Here is a 20,997-nt window from a genome sequence, read left to right on the forward strand (position 1 = left end):
TAAGGTGAAAATTAGTTGCTTTTATTGTGCTAAAACAGCATTATGAAATGATGTGCAACCCTACATACGTTAAGAACGCTTTGAATAGCTGGGAAAATAGCTACCACTTCGTGGGAAAACATGCAAACTAGCTTCACTGTCTGCAGACTTGACTCCACTTACTGATTTTGGATGGCATCACAGACAAGCAACAGCCGTTATGGCAAATGGAGAAATAGCAAAGTCCTGTGGTGAAGCTGCGATTACTAAGGTTGAACTATTTATTCCACTAATCCTACAATCATTTATCTGTCTATACACTCCTACTTCCTACAGGATAAATAGCAAAGTGATTCTGACAGAAAACAAGATAGCAATTCACATGTGTATTTGTCTGTAAGAAATATTCAGTAGAAGACAGTGGAGAAAATGAGAACTACTGCACTGTTATATCTAGTCCAAGTGATGAAGCCAAGATTCTTCTTTCAATGCTGAGCACTCTAAGGAATGAAATTAAGTATGAGAGCTCTTCTCACTTCTCGAGGAGTGATTCTAGCTCTTCTTGCAAAGAATTGAGCTGCTCCTTTTCTCGGTCTTCCTTTTGTTTGAGTTCATCCAGCACAGCCTGAAATCTGTTCTTGAGAGCCAGGTTTTCCACTTTCATAATGAGATCCTCCTGTCGTTTTGCCCTATCCTGGGTCTCCTGGAGCTTGCCTTTCATATTATCAATCTGTTTCTGAATTCCCATAACCAGCTGATTGGTTCCCTCATTTTCTTGGTGCTGTTCATCTGATTCATTCAGCTTGTCATGCAGCTGTCTTTCCAGATCTTCCTCAGTGTCGATGATGTTTATATCTTCTTCATCTTGATGCTGCGTCTCATCTTCATCTTCACTGCTGCTGCTGAGGTCGTTGAATATCTCCCGAAGTTCATCATGTTCTAATGAGTCATGGCCCTGCCTGTGACCAGACATTCCTGGAGAAGAGATATCAAGGCCTTGGTTTTCTGTTTCTTTTGTTTCATCTTCAGCAATTATCTCCCAACGAGTACTCACAGCTTCAGCATCTGTACTTAGCAACCGCTTCACTTCCTTCTCCACATCTGGAGATTCAATATACTTCTTCTTTGCTGTCTTCCGGAACCTTCTCTTTCTGACATTTTTTAGAGGCAGAGTGATTCCATGGTTCCATATAAACTTTTTCTCTTTGTCCTTATCCTTTTTCTTGCTTGCTTTGGGATCAGTAGTAGCAACTGGTTCCTCCACAGGAGGATAGAGATCACCATCAACTGTGGAGACAAGCATCTGACATATATCAGCTGTCTTGTAAAAAGTTTTTTTATCAATGGTTTTCAAACTTTCCATAACACACGGCAGATCTACCAATTTTGAGGCCAGTGGGACCCGGTCCACTCTGACGATTCCATGACGTCCATCAGGGTGTAACTCAATTGTCAGTCTGTCCTTCAGGTTGACATGACCAGACTGTACTGCCCGCCTCACAGTTGAGGCGTATTCCGGAGGTAGCCGTAAGATAAACTGGCTCTCTAGTTCGTGAGGAGCATCATCTTTGCTCTTACTCATCTTTACTTGAGACTCACTTCTCTAACAACCACTTGTTGCACTAAAAGTTCCAGCTATTGCCAACAATTAGAAAGACCAGTTTGTTACGAACTGAAATCCTTAATTACAAAAAAAAGTTTTAAGCAGAACAGGGGCTAAGCGTCTATTCTGTCTTAATTTTGAATTAAGGCCCAAGTTTTTAGAAATATATTGTGACAATTCCAGTCGTTAGGAACACTAATCAGTTAGGTCCACTTAAATCTATTAGCTGCAATGCAAGTTCCGACCTCTAGATGCCGCTGCCGGACAATGCAGACGGAGCTAGCTAGCAGGAAAGCAAATGGCGGCTTCTGCGGAATGATTTTTGACACAAAAAGTAAGGCCCAGCAGACACTCCCAATCCAATCTCTCCCGGAACAAAGGTATTCAAAAAGCAGGACACAGCTTTCTTCGCCTTGGGTACTTACAATCCGGTGACGATTATAAACCCAGCTTCTCCGAAGAGCAGCGAGCGGAAAAGAAAGCCACTCAGAGCAAGACGGCCGGGAGCCGAGCGTCTCCTTCTTTATTCCTTTGTTCTTCCCGGGTCTTAAGAAAGTGATCCGCTACCGATCATAACGAAATGCCGAGGACGGGCAGTGCGAAATCTCGCCCAGATCCGCAGCTCGCAGCGCCACACTCGGCAGCTCCGCAGCCCGGCAACTCAGCGGTTCTCACTCCGGAGCTGCAGAACCAGCGGAGAAGAAAGCACTACGTCACACCGCCGGGCGGGAGAAACGGCTATGAATGACAGCACGATTAAAGCGGAAGTGCGTGTTGCTCCAGCGCGCGCAGGCGCAATTACGCTAGCCGGGGACTTGTCTCGCGAGAATTTGACTTAACGCGAGAAAAAGATAATATTTTTTTTTTTAAAGAGCTATAGATTTGAAAATATTTAAAGGCAATGCTTGCAGGAAAGACATTGACCCTCCGCTAAGCCAGAACTTTTACCGGTCGCAGTGGGTCCGGATAGCTCCTAGGCTTCTGAATGATTGCCGGAGATAGAGCATCCGTGCGGAAAGCGTCTTTGCCTTTGGAAACATCTCGGATGCTCCCCACGGTATATCCAAATCTGGAGCAGATACAAAAAATTATAGTTAACCATATAGTGGATTGTAAAGTACCCAAATCATTGGAGTGAGAAGGACATGCTGACCATTATATAATTCTAAGTATATGTTTTGTTGATTATGAAAATGCCGTGAGGGGACCCATGCCTTAGGGACTTTTTGTTTTGAAGGACCCCAAGGCAACATGGGTGATTTCTCTTTTTAATACGTTTGACGTGGATATAAACGTAAACGGAGAAGTAAGTGTTCTGCTGGAGGCACATACTCGTTTAGGACAGAGTTGTCTGACGAATGATCTGATTGAAGTAGAATAAAATTGAAGTGTTACTCCCTATCACGCTTTTGCCTGTAATTTTTAAGTTAGGGATTTTTTTTCATTCCATGTCTACTATTTTGAAACTGTTTAATGCTTGTCTCTTCTATGGGTAGTGAGGTATTCATTTGCATGTTTTGTAGTATTTAGGCCTAAATATGTAACAGTTTCCACTTGCACCTATTCATTTCCGTTCATTTTTTGATAGGATCAGTTTGGTAAAGCATCAAGGTCTTTAAAATTTTATTTCTATCTTCTAAAGTATGAACTGCGTATAAATTTAAGAGAACTCACCTAAAATGTGGTTAATACTTTCAAAATTTGCTTTATTTGTTTAGGCACTGACTATCTCTCTTGCCCCAGATTGGAAGCTCTGTGATAATCAGGAGTTTTTGGTTTCCTGTGTTCATTGTGTCCCAGTGCCTAGTACCAAAACATGGAAGACACACAAAAAATATTTGCTAATTGAATGAAACAGTTGATCCGTGACATAATATATAATGACATATAATCTAATTCCAATAATAATTTGTGTAAGAAAATACATTCTGAGTCACCTTAAAATGAGATAGATCTACTTTATATACATTTTCTCTCTAGTCAAGGACAGTGCCAATTGTGAGTGGAGAGGTTTGCTAAAAGTGTGTGTGAATGTGTCTTCTTTGTTTTAGGTAGACTGTGATACTGTGTATCATGGGAGGAAATTAAAATGGCCTGACACCAGTTTGGTTTTTTTGTTAAGTTTGAAGGAAAAATTACATTCTTCCAGATAACTGCATTAGTTTTCTTTGTTGAAGAATGTTAGCTGATTTAACTATAATTTCCAGAATCATCTATTTTCTCTTTTTGAAGGTGAACTTTTTTTCACTATGCTGTCCCTTAATTATACCTGGTTTTACTTATTTTATACATATAAGAGGATATCTGCTGGCCTCTGCATAGAACTGTATTTAATCATATAAAATATAAGGACATATATAATATAATGTAATGACATATATGAAAATAATCCAAATACTGCTTTGCATTTTATTTTTTTAAGATTTTATTTATTTATTTGACAGAGAGAGACACAGCGAGAAAGGGAACACAAGCAGGGGGAGTGGGAGAGGGAGAAGCAGGCTTCCCACTGAGCAGGGAGCCTGACGCAGGGCTCAATTCCAGGACTCTGGGATCATGACCTGAGCCCAAGGCAGACACTTAACGACTGAACCACCCAGACGCCCTGCTTTGCAGTTCAATTGCCTGGGTTTTATGATGCTCAAATATCCTTGTCATAGAAAATAACTTAAGATAAATTCTATGTAATTCTGATCTGCCAAAATTATGACATATTTTGGTTACTAACCTTTAAATGGAATATTGTCAGAGATAATTAAAAGGATTAACTGAAGTTTCCCGTAAAGTAACTACCTCCTTCAATCCTGAAACATATTTTCTGCTTTTGAGTTTAACATATTTTGTAAATGCTGTTTTTTTTTTTTTGAGGGAAAATTAGATTGATCCTAAAACTAAGGGCTCTACCACATCACCCATTACCCTAATGTCTATTGATAAATCCAGGTTTTTTAAAAAATCAAGTCCATTAGGCATACAGAAACACTATAAATTGATGAAGGAATTACACTTCTGTGGTTGTTCGATGAAATATCTGTGATACTAGCAAACTAAAGATTTGGGGAGAGCAAAAAATTCCCCATTGAGGTAACAAGTCCTCCAAAGACTTCCTTCCTATAATAAAGGAGTATCACAATCAGGCTAATGCTGTATGTTTGAAAATTCCCTTTAATAAACTTTCAAGTTCCTTGTATTGTGGAAATTAAACAATTATGAGTGATAGAAGCAGCCCTGCTTATATTTTAGAGATCAAAAATTATAGGGGTGAGGAAATTGCAGACACCCCAAAAAAGTATACTTATATACTGGTATATCATTATATAAACAGTAAAAAACAGCTTATCAGGGGTGCCTCCCTGGCTCAGTAGGTTAGAGCATGTGACTCTTGACCTTGGGGTTGTAAGTTTGAGTCCCACATTGTGTGGAGGAGATTACTTAAAAATAAAATCTTAAAGGGGCTCCTGGCTGGTTCAGTTGGAGGAGCATCCAACTCTTGATCTCGGGGTCATGAGCTTGAGCCCCACATTGGGTATAGGATTACTTAAGTAAGGAAAACAAAACAAAAAAATGAAATCTTAAGAAAAAAACAGGTTAGCTAAAATGTAGCAGTCTTCTGTATCAAATAGAATGTTTTTTTAAAAGATTTTATTCATTTGAGAGAGAAAGAGCAAGGTTAGCTAAAATGTAGCAGTCTCCTGTATCAAATAGAATGTTTTTCTAAGATTTTATTTATTTGAGAGAGAGAGATAGAGAGCAAGCATGAGCTGGGGGAGGGGCAGGTAGCCCGATGTGGGGCTTCATCCTCGGGTCCCAGGATCGTGACTTGAGCCAAAGGCTGCTGCTTAACCAACTGAGCCACCGAGGCACCCCAAGTAGGATGTTTTATATAGAAAAAAAGACCAACCTAATTTACACTGATTTAAACAATTAGAAATAAAAAAAAAGAAATCTGTTATCTTTTTTTATAATTTTTTTATTATGTTAGTCACCATACAGTACATCATTAGTTTTTGATGTAGTGTTCCATGATTCATTGTTTGTGTATAACACCTAGTGATCCATTCAATACATGCCCTCCTTAATACCCATCACTGGGCTCACCCATTTCCCCACCCCCCCTCCCCTCTAAAACCCTCAGTTTGATTCCCAGAGTCCATAGCCTCTCATGGGGAGAATATCTGTTATCTTAAAAACCAGATAGTCTAGAGCAGCTCCATCCAATAGAAATATATTGTGAGTCACAGATTAAAGCCACTGATGTGATCTTAAATTATCTAGTAACCACATCAAAGTGGTAAAAAAACCGTGAAATTCATTTCAATCATTTTATTTACCTTAATGCAAGCTATCATTTCCACATATAATAAATGTAGTAATTATTAATGATACAACTTACATTCTTATTTTGTACTAAATCTTCAAAACCTGGTGCGTATTTTACACTTATAGCACATCTCAATTTGGACTAACCATATTTCAAATGCCCAGGAGCCACACATAGCTGGTGGTTACTGTATTGGACAGTGCCATTCAAGTATGGTGCCCTCTAGGCATGATAGAATCATGACCTGGGACAAATTGTTTTCCTCTTCCTAATTTTGGAGAATGATCATTTATTTATACTTTTTCTGTTATTCTTTCAGCTTTGCCCTCATCTTGTAAACTAAAGTCTGTGGTCACAAGAAATCTGCCAGCAGTAACCAGGGAACTTCCTTCCTTGTCCATGGTAAGTTCAGAGAGTGGCTCCGCCAACCAAAGTTCATCTTTCCAATCTGATAGGACCAATTAAGATCATATACCTATCCCTGGCACAATAACAGTCACCAGGAGACTACCCTGAGCCATACCATTTTCAGTATGGTGGGGAGGAGGTGACATTTGGTAATGTCTGAAGACATTTTTGATCGTCACAATTATGGGAATGGGTCTACTGGTATCTAGCGTGTAGAGGCCAGGAATGCTGCTCAATATCCTATAATACACAGAACAGCCTTCTTCCCCACAACAAAGAGTTATCTGGCTCAAAATAGTACCATGGTTGAGTCATCTTATTAAGTCTGTATTCCTAAGTAAACTGACAAGAGGAATGAGACTATCATTATTGGTTTAGATCTATTAGAACCTATTATAACTATGAATAAGGTTTAGCTTCCCATTTCAGAGGATGGGCCTCTAAACTAAAAAAGAAAATGTCAGAAGAGAGCAAAGGGCATGGATAACTGTCTTAGTCCATTTGGGATACTGTAACAAAATACCATGAACTGAGTGGCTTGTAAACAACAGAAATTTATTTCTTAGTTCTGGAGCCTGAGAAGTTGGAGATAAAGGTGCCAGCTGATTTGGTGTCTGGGTGAGGGCAAGCTTCTGGATTCACAAACAGCAGTCTTTTTACTGTAACTCACATGGTGGAAGGGGTGAGGGAGTTCTCTGTAGCCTCTTTTACAAAGCACTAAAGCCATTCATGAGGACTGCACCCTCATGACCTAATCACCTCCCCAAAGCCCTACCTCCAAATACCATCACACTGGGGATTAGGTTTCAACAAAAGAATTTTGAGGGGAGGGGCGCCTGGGTGGCTCAGTCGTTGGGCGTCTGCCTTCGGCTCGGGTCATGGTCCCAGGGTCCTGGGATCGAGCCCCGCATCGGGCTCCCTGCTCCGCGGGAAGCCTGCTTCTCCCTCTCCCGCCCCCCTGCTTGTGTTCCTGCTCTCACGCTGTGTCTCTCTCTGTGAAATAAATAAATAAAATCTTAAAAAAAAAAAAAGAATTTTGAGGGGACACAAATATCAGTCTATATAAGCTACCAGTAGTATCCATGAAAGAGCTGATTATTTGTGGGGTTATAATGGCATATGTGTAATTCCAAAAAAGTTACAAATGGACAATGAGCACATGAAAAGATGCTCAACATCATTAATTGTTAGGGAAATGCCAATCAAAACAATGAGATACCACCTTACACCCATTAGGATGGCTACTATAAATAACCTAAAATATATAAATGTTGATAGGGATGTGAAATATTTGAAACCCTTGTGCATTGTTGGTGGGAATGTAAAATGGTACAGCCACTGTGGAAAACAGTGTGCAATTTCCTCAAAAAATTACAAATAGAATTACCATATGATCCAGCAATTCCACTTCTCGGTGTATACCCAAAAGAATTGAAAGCAGAGTCTGAAAGAAACATGTGTACACCCATCCTCATAGCAATATTATTCACAGTAGCTAAAATTTAGAAGTAACCCAAGTGTCCATCAATAGATGAATGGATAAGCAAAATGTGGTCTGTACATACGATGGAATATTGTTCAGCCTTAAAAAGGAAGGAAATTTTAATATATGCTACAACACAGATGAACTTTAAGGATATTATGCTATGGAAATACACCAGACATAAAATGATAAATACTGCTTGATTCTAATTGTATGAGGTATTTAGAGTAGCCAAAATCATAGAAAATAGATGGTGTATGCCAGAGGCTGGAGAGAGTGGAGAATGCAGAGTTATTAAGTAATGGGTATGGGTTTCAGTCTTACAAGATGGAACCTCCACAAGGCTTCTGGAGATGAATGGTAGTAATGGTTGCACAACATTATGAATGTATTTTAATACCACTGAACTGTGCCCTTAAAATTGTTTAAAAAGTGGTTAAAATGTTAAATTTTATGTTATGTGTATATTACCACAAAAAAGAAAAAAGTATTATGTAATTAACAAAGTATGAGTAGTTGTCAAATATGATATAATAATTATATAATTACTGGCGATTTATTTTTTTTACCTGCTTTTTTCTTATTATGTTATGTTAATCACCATACATTACATCATTAGTTTTTGGTGTAGTGTTCCATGATTCATTATTTGTGTATAACACCCAGTGCTCCATGCAGAACGTGCCCTCTTTTTTTTTTAAAGATTTTATTTATTTATTTGACAGAGAGAGCGAGAGAGCACAAGCAGGGGGAGCAGTAGAAGGAGAGGGAGAAGCAGGCTTCCCGCTGAGCAAGGAGCCCGATGTGGGGCTTGATCCCAGGACCCTAGGATCATGACCTGAGCCAAAGGCAGACACTTAACCGTCTGAGCCACCCAGGTGCCCAGAACGTGCCCTCTTTAATACCCATCACTAACCCATCCCCCCACACCCCTCCCCTCTAGAACCCTCAGTTTGTTTCTCAGAGTCCATCGTCTCTCATGGGTTCATCTCCCCCTCCGATTTATGACTGGTGATTTTAAATTTTTATCAGTATTTTCTATTTTTGTATAGTAAAATTTTTTTATTATAGAATTTACAGTGAGAAATTTTTGTAATGAAAAATTCTTTTTACAGTGGATAACTTCTTGAGGCAAAATCTTTTTAAGGAAACGAAGCTTCAGTAGTGTATCGTCCTCAAAAGGAAATACCAAGAGGGAAAATTCTGTATGAATTATTTTAAGTTGATGAATTTTAATAAAAGTGCTTGATTTAAATTTTGTGAAAAGTCCATTTTTTAATATTTTGTCAAAAATAAATAATGACTTGCAGTCTTTGTCTAAAATAACTCCTGGAAATAAAGCAAAGAGAGTCTCCTGACTGAGAAATAACATGCGGTAGATATAGCACCAGGCCTCTGGGTGCCGCTGTCTCCCAATCCGTGGCTGAAGTGAAACAAAGCAACCCATTGGCATTCTGACCCAGTGCTCCCCGCCGACTTGTGAAATGCATCTGGAGTGAATTCCAAACACCTTCTCTCCCACGATCTTTTCCAAATATCTGGATCAGGAACGCCAGGATGTTTAATGACCCAGAGTGAAGTGCTGCCTTTTCTCTCCAGCTCACCTTTGTCATCTGGGAGCCACCATGGCAAGATGTATTAAGATCTGAGAAGCAGCATCAGGAAGAGGTAAGAAGACCTCTGCAGTGAAGGTACATTGCGGTCAGGAAGCGGTTTCCCTTACAGATGTCTTTGTTCAGCCTAATGAACTACACATCAGATGCGCTGTGAGATTCCAGAAGAAAAGCCAGTGGTTTAAAAGTGGAGAATCTGGGCAGAGATGTGCATCTCGGTGATTGGAACTTCGGGTGAGTGCTGGGAAGCCTCTCTTTACTGCCAGCGAGGACAGCAGGGAAGAACTCGAGAATGACAGGTTAGATCTAGCAGATATCCTAAAGGAAGTCTTTAGGCTCTTGAATCTGAAACCCTCCCTGGAAATCCCATTATTGCTTTTCATATAAATGTATTCTCCCTGCATACAAATAATTTATGGCTTTTCATACAGATATTTTGTTTTGAAAATTGTGGGAAACATCTTAAGAGTAGCATAGTTCACTCTTTAAACCCCACTATGTTTGGATCCTGCAAGTAATTCTCTATGAATTTATCACATTAATTTTAATAGCCATCTCCCTAGTCCCCACAAGTAAAAGAGATGACTAGGGCAGAAATGGACCAAAGGAATAGAGCTGCCACCACTTAGTGGTGGGGAGCAGTAGGAACAACAGATGGCAAGTTATAGGAGATGGATGCTAATGCCAGTCCTCCCATACTGAGCCACAAGGAGTACAGCGGAGCCTACCTGCCCTCTACCACATCCTCTGCATTCTTCAGGTGGTTCCCCACTGACCTAGATGACACCCTTAAGGTAGCGTTCCCCTACACTTACTACATAGTCTCACAGGGCATACAGCAAATATCTACCATCCAGTAATAATAGTACCATCTTTGATTTTGGAGCATGACAGTTGTATCATTCAGTAGAAGAGAAGATTGGAGGCAGTTTAAGGGCACATTTAGAATTCTGATTGAAATGGAGGTTGAGAACTACAGTGCTGGGCAGACAACTTTCAGCTGGCTCTCCAGTCAAGGCAAGAACTCTGGCTGCCCAAGCCAAAACAATGGAGAGAGAAAAGATATTATAGGAAGTAATAAACATACAAACAATTCACCTATAAGAATTACTATGGGGGCACCTGGGTGGCTCAGTCGTTAAGCCTTTGGCTCAGGACATGATCCCGGGGTCCTGGGATCAAGCCCTGCATCAGGCTCCCTGCTCCGCGGGAAGCCTGCTTCTCCCTCTCCCACTCCCCCTGCTTGTGTTCCTGCTCTCGCTGTGTCTCTCTCTGTCAAATAAATAAATAAAAATCCTTAAAAAAAAAAAGAATTACTATGTAATTCTTTCTAAGCTACAGGCAGAAGGAATTCTAAACTGGGAGCAGTACATGAAGTACAATGTCACCACCAGAGCCACCAAGGACAGGCTCTCCCTCTCCTCCAGCACAAGCATCACCCTGCATATCACCCCCATCAACAAAAATGCTCTTGAGCAGGCCTCTTATATGGCCCAAGAGAATGAGAACACCTGCTCAGAGCCTCCATCGCCCACTTTAGTGCTTCTTACCCAGATGTGGGGCCCTCTGTGCCTATTTCTTCCTGACCAGCAACCCAGTACTGTGTGCGTCGTCAGCCAGCGTCAGTAAGTGCAGAGCACGATGATGTTCACTGCAGGCTCCTTGTGATGGTGGACCACCGCAACGGAAGTGCACAGGCAGCACTGTGCCAGGAGCTGCAGCCAGAAGTCATGCCCTCTTTGATGTGGCATCATGCCCAGTGCAACTGGCTACCTGGTCACCAAGGTGGATGTCAACTGAAGAGCTTTGCCTGGCTATCCTCTTACATGCTTCAGACCAGCTAATTTGATTCTTCAGCCTAGGGAGGCACAAGAGTGAGATTAGCACTGTGGCCCTGTGGGCAGCAGAGACGCTGCTCTACAGGGCTTGCTGGTCACTGCACACAATACCAACAGTCATCATGCTATTGCTGGTCTTTGCCTACAGTTTAGAGGAGTTGCTGCCAGAACTCAGCAATGGCCTGGCACTTGCTGCCAGGCAGACAGAGCTACAGTTTTACCTGGTTGGGCCCTTGTCCTTTGTATCTGTGCTCTTCTCCTCACAGTGCCTCTGGCCATTACCCTGGTCCTGTGAGGCTCCTCCAGCCCTACTTTCAGTCCGGTCTTTGGTCCAGGCCTAGATTTGGAGTTGCTTCTACTTCAGCAAGTGAGATTGGCCCTATTGCTACTATCTTTTTGTGGCTTCAGATATTGCAAAATCTTAATTTCTTTAACTCAAGAAACATCTTTTAACTGGATATTCTCTGTGGTGCCTGCACTGCAACCTTCAATATTACACTGGATTCAGATATTTACTTGTGAGTTTTAACACTTTTATTTTGTAAATATCCTGTTATAAATCAACTCTGCTTGGTTTTTGCTGTTGTTGAAGGAGGAGAAGCTCTACAAATTCACTTTATAGTTTCTATGTGTTTTTTTAATTTCTTTCGTTTGCCCAGACAGTCCTGTTGGTGAAAAGTTTGTGCCTATGTGAGGTGTGTGTACATTCTTAAAACTTATATTTTCTGCTAAAAAGTCCTTTCCTTGCAATATTTAAAGAGGTTCATTCTTAAAACTTTTATTTTCTGCTAAAAAGTCCTTTCCTTGCAATATTTAAAGAGGTTCACTGAATCTTTAAGTTTCTGCCTTTGGACTCCATATACTTGTTTTGAGAAGCTGAGAAACCTATAGATTTGGTTACACAGGAATGGATATTCTCTTTCCAAGAACTGTTATTGTGACCTTTGTTTCCTTATTTTCTGGACCTTCTCAGTCATGTCCATAGGCTGACTGCTGGTATCTGGCCCAATTTCTTCCTGCAATGTTAACCTCTGGAATGCAGAGAACATTCTTCCCTATCTTTTTGGGTAAAGATAAATCACTCAAAGCCTCAAGACATTTTAGTTAGTAAACTTTTACTAATTTTTCAATGAGTAAAAGAAGGAAGGCAATCTAGTTTAAAAATCTTTCTATTAAGAAAACCAATTTCTCTTGGGGAAAATATTAAGTGTGATTTTAGGAGAATGCATATTATTTTAATGGCCTGTCTAAAAATAAAGATGTGGCCATTTCCTTTTCAGTTTTGAAGGAGAATATCACTACCTCTTGTGTCTCTTAAATTTGAAGTCTAAATTTGATACTCATGTGACATTTTCCAATGAAATTCCAAGAGCGCAGTGTTATTCTATTCAAAATATATTACCTTTGAGTGAATTAAAGGTCTTTTGAAACCCACATAATACATAGACACTTCAGAAAAGAGAAAAAATAAGAATATGGGTAAAACACGTCCTTCAAAATTCAAAGGTTTCTGGTAAGTATTCAAAGCACAATGGAAAGAAAATGGACAATCCAATTTTTAAAAGTCTAGCTTACATTCTAAAAGTTTATCCCCTAGTTTTTTCATTCTCCAGCCAAAGGGCAGTTGCTCTTCTATGTGGCCTGAGAAACTGTCAAGTGGTCAAGATACACTAGAGAAGCAGAAGTATGATTTTTGTCCCCTGTGATGATATTACCTGAATAGCAAACAGAGAAAGCAGATAGCTTAGGTATACTGAGATTCTACTGTATATTGCAATTTAGTAACAGTTAGGTATGATTAATTAAATAAACATAGTAGTTTCTCGTTTTCATGCATATATTGTAGAATGAATAACTACTTCCTTGGCAATAAACTAAGACTTAAGGAAAGATAGACGAGGTTAACAAGAAGGGTAAGTTTCAATATTATCTAGGAGTGTAGTAACTGGTGAGGACTCTGGGCGCCGCTGTTCACCAATCTGGGAGATTACAGGCAGCGCGTGCGCACACACACCCCAAAAGAAAAAAGAAAAAAAATAGCTTCTTAGAACCTCCAACACCGCCAGATTGGAAACAGTCTCCCTGAAGCTTCCCAGACCCTACTTCTGGACCACTTTCCGCTCTGAAATCTCCCGAAAATTCGGTTAATTTAGGCTTAGAAGAACAGAGAAACAATACTCCCGGTACCGGACTGGGAGTAAACTACAAAGCGAGAGAGCAATGGTGATTCGGGGGAAGCAGCCCAGCAGCAGCGAGCTGTTCCTGCTGTGCCTTTTTCTGGGGCTGTCGTCGGAAGCTTGGGCCAGGAAGATCCGATACATGGTGCCAGAAGAGACAGACAAAGCTTTCTTCGTGGGCAACATCGCTGAAGACCTGGGGCTACAACCTCAGGAGCTCACAGAGCGCAGAGTTCGCATCATCTCTAGAGGTAGGACACAGCTTTTTGCTCTGAACCCTCGAAGTGGCAGCTTGGTCACAGCGGGCAGGATAGACCGGGAGGAGCTCTGTGCTCAGAGTGTGCAGTGTCTGGTGAGTTTTAACATCTTGGTAGAGGATAAAATGAAGCTTTTCCCTGTTGAAGTGGAAATAATTGATATTAATGACAACGCTCCCCAATTTCAGTTAGATGAAGTGGAATTTAAAATGAATGAAATAACTACTCCAGGTACCAGGATCCCTCTACCTTTTGGGCAAGACCTTGATGTGGGTATGAATTCACTACATAGCTACCAGCTCAGCTCCAATCCTCATTTCTCCCTGGATGTGCAAAAGGGAGCTGATGGATCCCAACAACCAGAGATGGTGCTGCAGAGTCCCCTGGATAGGGAAGAAGAAGTTGTGCACCACCTCCTCCTCACAGCCTCTGATGGGGGTAACCCAGTCCGTTCAGGAACCCTCCGCATTCATGTTCAGGTGATAGATGCAAATGACAACCCTCCAGCATTTACTCAAGCACAGTACCACATGAGTGTCCCAGAGAATGTGCCACTGGGCACTCAGCTGCTTATGGTTAAAGCTACTGACCCAGATGAAGGAGCCAATGGGGAAGTAACATACTCATTTCACAATATAGACCACAAAATAGCCCAGATATTTCAGTTGAATTCTTACACAGGAGAAATATCAAATAAAGAAGCCCTGGATTTTGAAGAATATAAAATTTATTCAATGGAAATTCAGGCTCAGGATGGTGCAGGCCTCATGGCCAGAGCTAAGGTGCTGGTCAAAGTTCTGGACATAAATGATAATGCCCCAGAGGTGACCATGACCTCTGTCACCACTTCAGTCCCAGAAAACTTTCCTCCTGGAGCTATAATTGCTCTTATCAGTGTGCATGACCAGGACTCTGGAGACAATGGTGACACTACATGTTCCATTCCTGGAAATCTACCCTTTAAATTAGAAAAGTTGGATGATAATTATTACCATTTAGTGACAGAAAGAACTCTGGACAGAGAACTTACCTCCAGGTACAACATCACAGTAACAGCAACAGATCAGGGAACTCCAGCTCTATCTACTGAAACCCACATTTCACTGCAAGTGACAGATATCAACGACAATCCCCCTGTTTTTCCCCAGGACTCCTACTCTACCTTCATTCTGGAAAACAATCCCCGAGGTGCCTCCCTCTTCTCTGCAACAGCCCATGATGCCGACAGCAATGAGAATGCACTAGTCACTTACTCCTTGGTGGAGGACACCATCCAGGGGGCACCTCTGTCCTCGTATGTTTCCATCAACTCAGACACTGGCGTTTTATATGCCTTGCGATCCTTCGACTATGAGCAGTTCCGGGACCTTCAACTGAGAGTGATGGCGTGTGACAACGGGGACCCACCGCTCAGCAGCAATGTGTCGCTGAGCCTGTTTGTGCTGGACCAGAACGACAACGCTCCGGAAATCCTGTACCCCGCCCTCCCCACCGACGGTTCTACCGGCGTGGAGCTGGCGCCCCGCTCCGCAGAGCCCGGCTACCTGGTCACCAAGGTGGTGGCGGTGGACAGAGACTCGGGCCAGAACGCCTGGCTGTCCTACCGCCTGCTCAAGGCGAGCGAGCCAGGGCTCTTCGCGGTGGGGCTGCACACGGGCGAGGTGCGCACGGCGCGGGCCCTACTGGACAGAGACGCGCTCAAGCAGAGCCTGGTGGTGGCGGTGCAGGACCACGGCCAGCCCCCTCTCTCGGCCACCGTCACGCTCACCGTGGCCGTGGCCGACAACATCCCAGCCGTCCTGGCCGATCTGGGCAGCATCAGGACCCCCGCCGACCCAGACGATTCGGACCTCACGCTGTATCTGGTGGTGGCGGTGGCGGCAGTCTCGTGCGTCTTCCTGGCCTTTGTCATCGTGCTGCTGGCGCTCAGGCTGAGGCGCTGGCACGCGTCGCGTCTGCTCCAGGCCTCCGGAGGCGGGCTGGTGGGCGTGCCGGCCTCGCGCTTTGTGGGCGTGGACGGGGTGCGGGCTTTCCTGCAGACCTACTCCCACGAGGTCTCCCTGACCGCGGACTCGTGCGAGAGTCACGTGATCTTCCCCCAGCCCAACTACGCGGACACGCTTATCAGCCAGGAGAGCTGTGGGAAAAGCGAGCCTCTTTTGGTAACTCAGGATTTACTTGAAGACAGAAAGGAAACATTTTCTCAGGTAAACTTTTTGTAAATTTATCTAGGTAAAAAGAATTACTGAGTTTACTTACTGTCACTGTTTACTACTAACAGTTCTATTTCCCACATATTTTTGTAGATTTCTATTTACAGATTCTGGGAAATTATTAAATGTTTATATCCCAGTATAATCATAATTGCTTTTTCATAGAAAAGGAGACTGTAAATAACTGTAATGTAGGTGGTTGTTATGAAGAGTATTTGTGAGGTGCTATCTTCGTTGTGGAAAGAGCACCACATCAGAAACAAGAAGATATGACTTCTAATATTTTCTTGCTTTCCTCTGGCCAAATAATGTAATTTTTCTTGTTTTACCATTCTCTTATCTGGCAAGGATAGGGTTTAACTAGAAAAGATCCACCAATATTTCTTTTCAGGTTTTATTTATTTTTGACAGAGAGAGTGTGTGTACAAGCAGGGGAAGCAGCAGGCAGAGGGAGAGGGAGAAGCAGGCTTCCCGCTGAGCCAGGAGCCCGATGTGGGAGTCGATCCCAGGACCCTGGGATCATGACCTGAGCTGACGGCAGATGCTTAACCATCTGAGTCACCCAGGCACCCCGATCCACCAATATTTATGTGACTAATAATGTTTTCCAGTTTCTCTCAGTTATAAATACTAATTTATTCCTAAATTAATATAAATGTCATCTGGCAAGGCCTGTTTTATCTGGGGACATTTGAAGAGGTAAAGGTTGTCTAAAGTATTATTTTTAGTTGTGTTAGGATTAAATTATAGGAATATATATAGGTTGTGATTTTTTGTTGAATATCTTAGCCCTTTGTTTCATCTTTTATTTTGAGATATTTTATGTATTCTGAAGAATACATTAGATGTTTAAGTAACTTATGAAATGAGGTAATAAAATGAATGACAGAAAATTTACTATGCAACTTGAGAAGTAGTTTCAAAGCCTCCTGACTTGTATATTATGCTTGTAATGGAAGCAACTAACAAAAACCAAGTATATAGTCCATTTTAATGTGTGTGTTAACTCTTCTCAAGAAATGTATCATAAGGGAGTAAGTCCATGTTTTGATAAACTTACTCTACTCCAATAAATTAAAGAGATATACAAACTATAAAAAGAAGAAATAAAAAGCATGGTAAGGCACAAATAAAAGATAAATATATACACGGGCCAAAGATGGAACAGAAAGTGGTGGGCCAGGATAAAGCTGTGGGAACTCTAGTCTTGGCCTAGATGCAGGCACTGAAGGTCAGGAGGTTGTTCCAGGATTGTAACAGGGACAAAGAAAGTGCTTCAGGCTAAACAAAGAACCTGAGCCAGACTTAATACAGACTTACTACTTAAATCTAAAATAAGGAGTTTGTCCCCTCAGCTAGCTAAAACAGGGAGAAATTGCATTAAAATGCTGCCTACAAATGCCTGTGGTCATGACTTTTTGCAACCTGCAGACCAAAGGAGAGAAGTGGATACAGATGCTGGCTTGAGAAAATGAACAATAAGTCTCTTAGACATGAGCTGTAATATTCACAGTACTACTGCTGCACACCATTAAAAGACCTACTTATGGCCTAGGACCTGCAATAAAAACAATTTCAAAACCATAAGAGACAAAACCCTCAATCCAGGAGGGAGAGGGAGAGAAAGTAGAAGAGAGAGAGCAATTAAGAAACTCTTCCACTCAAAATAAATCTACAAACCACAATGTTGAAGCATTGTCTTCTGGAGTTATTGTTGTTATTGAGATATTCCAACAAATTGTCATTATCTTTAAGGTATCTCTGTTTTCTGTCTGATGGCTTTTAAAAAATTTCTCTCATCCTTGCTATATGTCTAAGTGTTGATTTTTTATTTTTATTTTTTGTTTGGAGTACATTCTCAGTAACATAATTTATTTCATGGGGCACCTGGGTAGCTCAGTTGGTTAAGCATCCAGTCTTGGTTTCAGCTCAGGTCATGACCTCAGGGTCCTGGGATGGATCCCTCTGGTAAGCTCCATGCCCAGCAGGGAGTCTGCTAGAGGATTCTCTCTCTCCCTCTCCCTCTGTACCTCCCCCCCACCCCCGTGCACATGTGCTTTCTCTCTCTCACAAATAAATAAATCTTTTTAGAAAGTAACATCAGCTATTTCAATTCTGGATTTTCTCAGCTCCTGTTAATTTAAAATTTTGTTTTTATGCACATATAGATGAGCTAAGTTTACCTATTAAAATACAGAGATTACCAAGTTGGATGATTTTTTAAATCCGTCTATATTCTGCCGACAAGATACATGCTTAAAACAAAATTACACTGAAATAGGGAAAATAAAAATATATATGTACACACACAAAAGAAAGCAGTCATGTCAATTTTAATATAACAGCAAAGTAGTGTTTAAGACAACAAACATTAATGGTGATTTTTTTTTTAATGAACTGATCATAGTTACAAAAAAAAGACAAACAAAACGATATAAAAAAATATAAGCTCCCATCACCAAACAATATAGCTTTGAAAATTATACCAGGAGACTTAAACTTAATTCCATAAGAAATACTATACCCCACAGCCCAGAATTACTAAGCATACAGAAAATTTGAACAACAGAATCTATAAGCTTGATCTAATAAATCTATACAGAATCCTATGCACAACAAATACAGAATAGCCATTCTTTACATGACTATATGGAATCTACAGCAATTTACTACATAGTCATCACAAAAATAAAAGGAGCAAATTTCAAAGTACCAATAATCTACATGCCTTATAACATGTACTTAATTCACAAAGCTGGGGTGGGGAAAATAGGGAGAGGTAGGTAAAAGGGTACAAACTTTCAGCTGTAAGGTGAATAAGGCCTGGGGTGCCTGGGTGGCTCAGTCGTTAAGCGTCTGCCTTTGGCTCAGGTCATGATCCCAGGGTCCTAGGATTGAGTCCCACATCGGGCTCCCTGCTCGGTGAACCTGCTTCTCCCTCTCCCTCTGTCTGCCTGTCTGCCTGCTTGTGATCTCTCTCTCTGTCAAATAAATAAAGAAGATCTTTAGAAAAAAAAAAATAAGGCCTGAGTATCCACTGTATAACATGGAGACTACAGTTGATAATACTGTATTGTGTTGTATAATAGAAATTTCTTCAGAGAGAACTTAAGTGTTCTCACACATACAAAGAAGTAAATATTTGAAGTGATGGGTGTGTTAATTAAATCAATAGGGGGAATCCTTTCACATATATGATATCATTACATTGTACACTTTAAATATCTTACAGTTTTATTTATTAATTATACCTCAGTAAAGCTGAAAAAATTACAAAGCAAACACTTAAAAATAGTAAAAGGAAACAAAAAAAAGTTTGGACACTTAAATCTATACCCCTAAATTACTCTTGGATTTAAAAAAATCACAATGGAAATAAGAACTATTTAGAAAGGAACAAAAATTAAAATATTATTTAAAACTCTGGAATACAGGGACACCTCGCTGGCTCAATCATCTGAACATGCAACTCTTGATCTCAGGGTCATGAGTTCGAGCCCCATGTTGGATGTGGAGCCTACTTAAAATAAAATAGAATAAAATAAAATAAAATAAAATTGTGAAATACAGCTAAAAGAGTAGCTAGGGGTAAATTTATAGACAAATAAAATAACTAAAAGCAAAACTAATTATTATTTTTTTTAAGATTTTATTTATTTATTAGAGAGAGAGAGAGAGAGCATGAGAGGGGGGAGGGTCAGAGGGAGAAGCAGACTCCCCGCTCAGCAGGGAGCCCGATGTCGTACTGGATCCCGGGACTCCAGGATCATGACCTGAGCCGAAGGCAGTCGCTTAACCAACTGAGCCACCCAGGCGCCCGCAAAACTAATTATTTAAAATAAGTGAATTTAGCAAGACACTCAAGAAGCAAGGCAAACAAAAACCATTGTATCAGCATAAACTTTAAGAAAATAATAGGAAAAATAACAAAGCTAAGAGTATAAATTATTAATATACAAACAAGGAAGAATTCTGATGATGAAGCAATTAAAAGCAGACAATAAAAGTCATACTGAGACCAGTGGGGAGAAATGAAAATTCTGTCAAGTCCAATGCTAGGACTAATAAAGAGTAGGCAGATGGCATGACTAAAATTCTTTTTAAAGATTCTACAAGAAAACCCCAAATTCTGATTAAAAACAAAGACTTGGACAAGGAGAAAGAAAACAACTGGGTGGCTCAGTCAGTTGGGCAGCTGCCTTCGGCCCGGGTTGTGATCCCACGGTCCTGGGATCGAGTCACACATCGGGCTCCTTGCTCAGCGGGGAGCCTGCTTCTCCCTCTCTCTCCCTCTGCTTGTGCTCTCTCTGTCAAATAAATAAAATCTTAAAAAAAAAACAACTTAATTCAAAGCAGGAAGCATGAGTAGGAAATAAGATATATTGTCAAAGACAACAGATAAGTCTTTAAAGAGCTGCAGTAAGGGATGTTGAACAGTTATTTAATGAGACTTGAAAGCATCAAAATGATGTTGATGAAAAGATTTTTAAAATCTAAAAAAGTAGAGGCCCTACTAGAAAACAAGGTGAGTTGATACTACTTGTTTCCAATTTTTTCCATTCTCAGAGGAATGGATAAAAGTAAAAATGAAAAAAATTCAACAAGGAAGAAACCAAAAGATAAACAGACTGAAGTGAGACCAGAAGTGGGCAATTTCTTTTAAAAATGTTGATTCAAGGGGTGCCTGGGTGGCTCAGTTTTTAAGCGTCTGCCTTCGGCTCAGGTCATGATTCCAAGTCCTGGGATCGAGCCCCGCATCAGGCTCCCTGCTCGGCGGGAGGCCTGCTTCTCCCTCTCCCACTCCCACTGCTTGTATTCCCTCTCTCACTGTCAAATAAATAAATAAAATCTTTTAAAAAAAAAGAATGTTGATTCAAAATCTTAAGATATTATCAAATCTTATCTAGCATGTATTTAGAAATAATATTTATAACTTATGACTAAGTAGGGTTTATTTTAGGGATGCAAGGATATTCCAATATAAGAAAATCTAATAATGCAAAACTCCATATTAAGAGATTAAAGATAAAAAGCTACATATTCATTTAAATAGAGGCATAATAAAGCTCTTGAGAATATTCAACACATGATTAAAATCGTTTAGC

At 40.8% G+C, this 20,997-nt stretch overlaps 2 protein-coding genes across 2 annotated transcripts; one reads left to right on the top strand and one right to left on the bottom strand.

Annotated features, from left to right (window-relative positions):
- TAF7 (TATA-box binding protein associated factor 7) lies at positions 1-2,315 on the bottom strand. The gene has a single exon (XM_028097018.2). The coding sequence runs from the start codon at positions 1,559-1,561 to the stop codon at positions 512-514; it is 1,050 nt and encodes a 349-aa protein (XP_027952819.1). The 5' UTR covers positions 1,562-2,315; the 3' UTR covers positions 1-511.
- An 11,012-nt stretch (positions 2,316-13,327) lies between these two features.
- LOC114203683 (protocadherin gamma-A1-like) lies at positions 13,328-17,545 on the top strand. The gene is made up of 2 exons (XM_088023624.1): positions 13,328-15,886; positions 17,324-17,545. The coding sequence occupies exons 1-2, from the start codon at positions 13,466-13,468 to the stop codon at positions 17,357-17,359; spliced, it is 2,457 nt and encodes an 818-aa protein (XP_087879750.1). The 5' UTR covers positions 13,328-13,465; the 3' UTR covers positions 17,360-17,545.
- Positions 17,546-20,997: the final 3,452 nt, after the last annotated feature.

This window comes from Eumetopias jubatus, unplaced genomic scaffold (assembly GCF_037043125.1).
Source record: "Eumetopias jubatus isolate StellerSeaLion01/CBP00866 unplaced genomic scaffold, mEumJub1_p1.0 scaffold_5, whole genome shotgun sequence".
NCBI lineage: Eukaryota > Metazoa > Chordata > Mammalia > Carnivora > Otariidae > Eumetopias > Eumetopias jubatus.

What these genes read in the sequence shown, in the direction of transcription:
- TAF7 (XM_028097018.2), bottom strand. Translation starts at nt 1,561, where the DNA reads ATGAGTAAGAGCAAAGATGATGCTCCTCACGAACTAGAGAGCCAGTTT.
- LOC114203683 (XM_088023624.1), top strand. Translation starts at nt 13,466, where the DNA reads ATGGTGATTCGGGGGAAGCAGCCCAGCAGCAGCGAGCTGTTCCTGCTG. An exon ending in GAAAGGAAACATTTTCTCAG is followed by an intron (nt 15,887 to 17,323) that starts GTAAACTTTTTG and finishes TGCAACCTGCAG; the next exon opens with ACCAAAGGAGAGAAGTGGAT.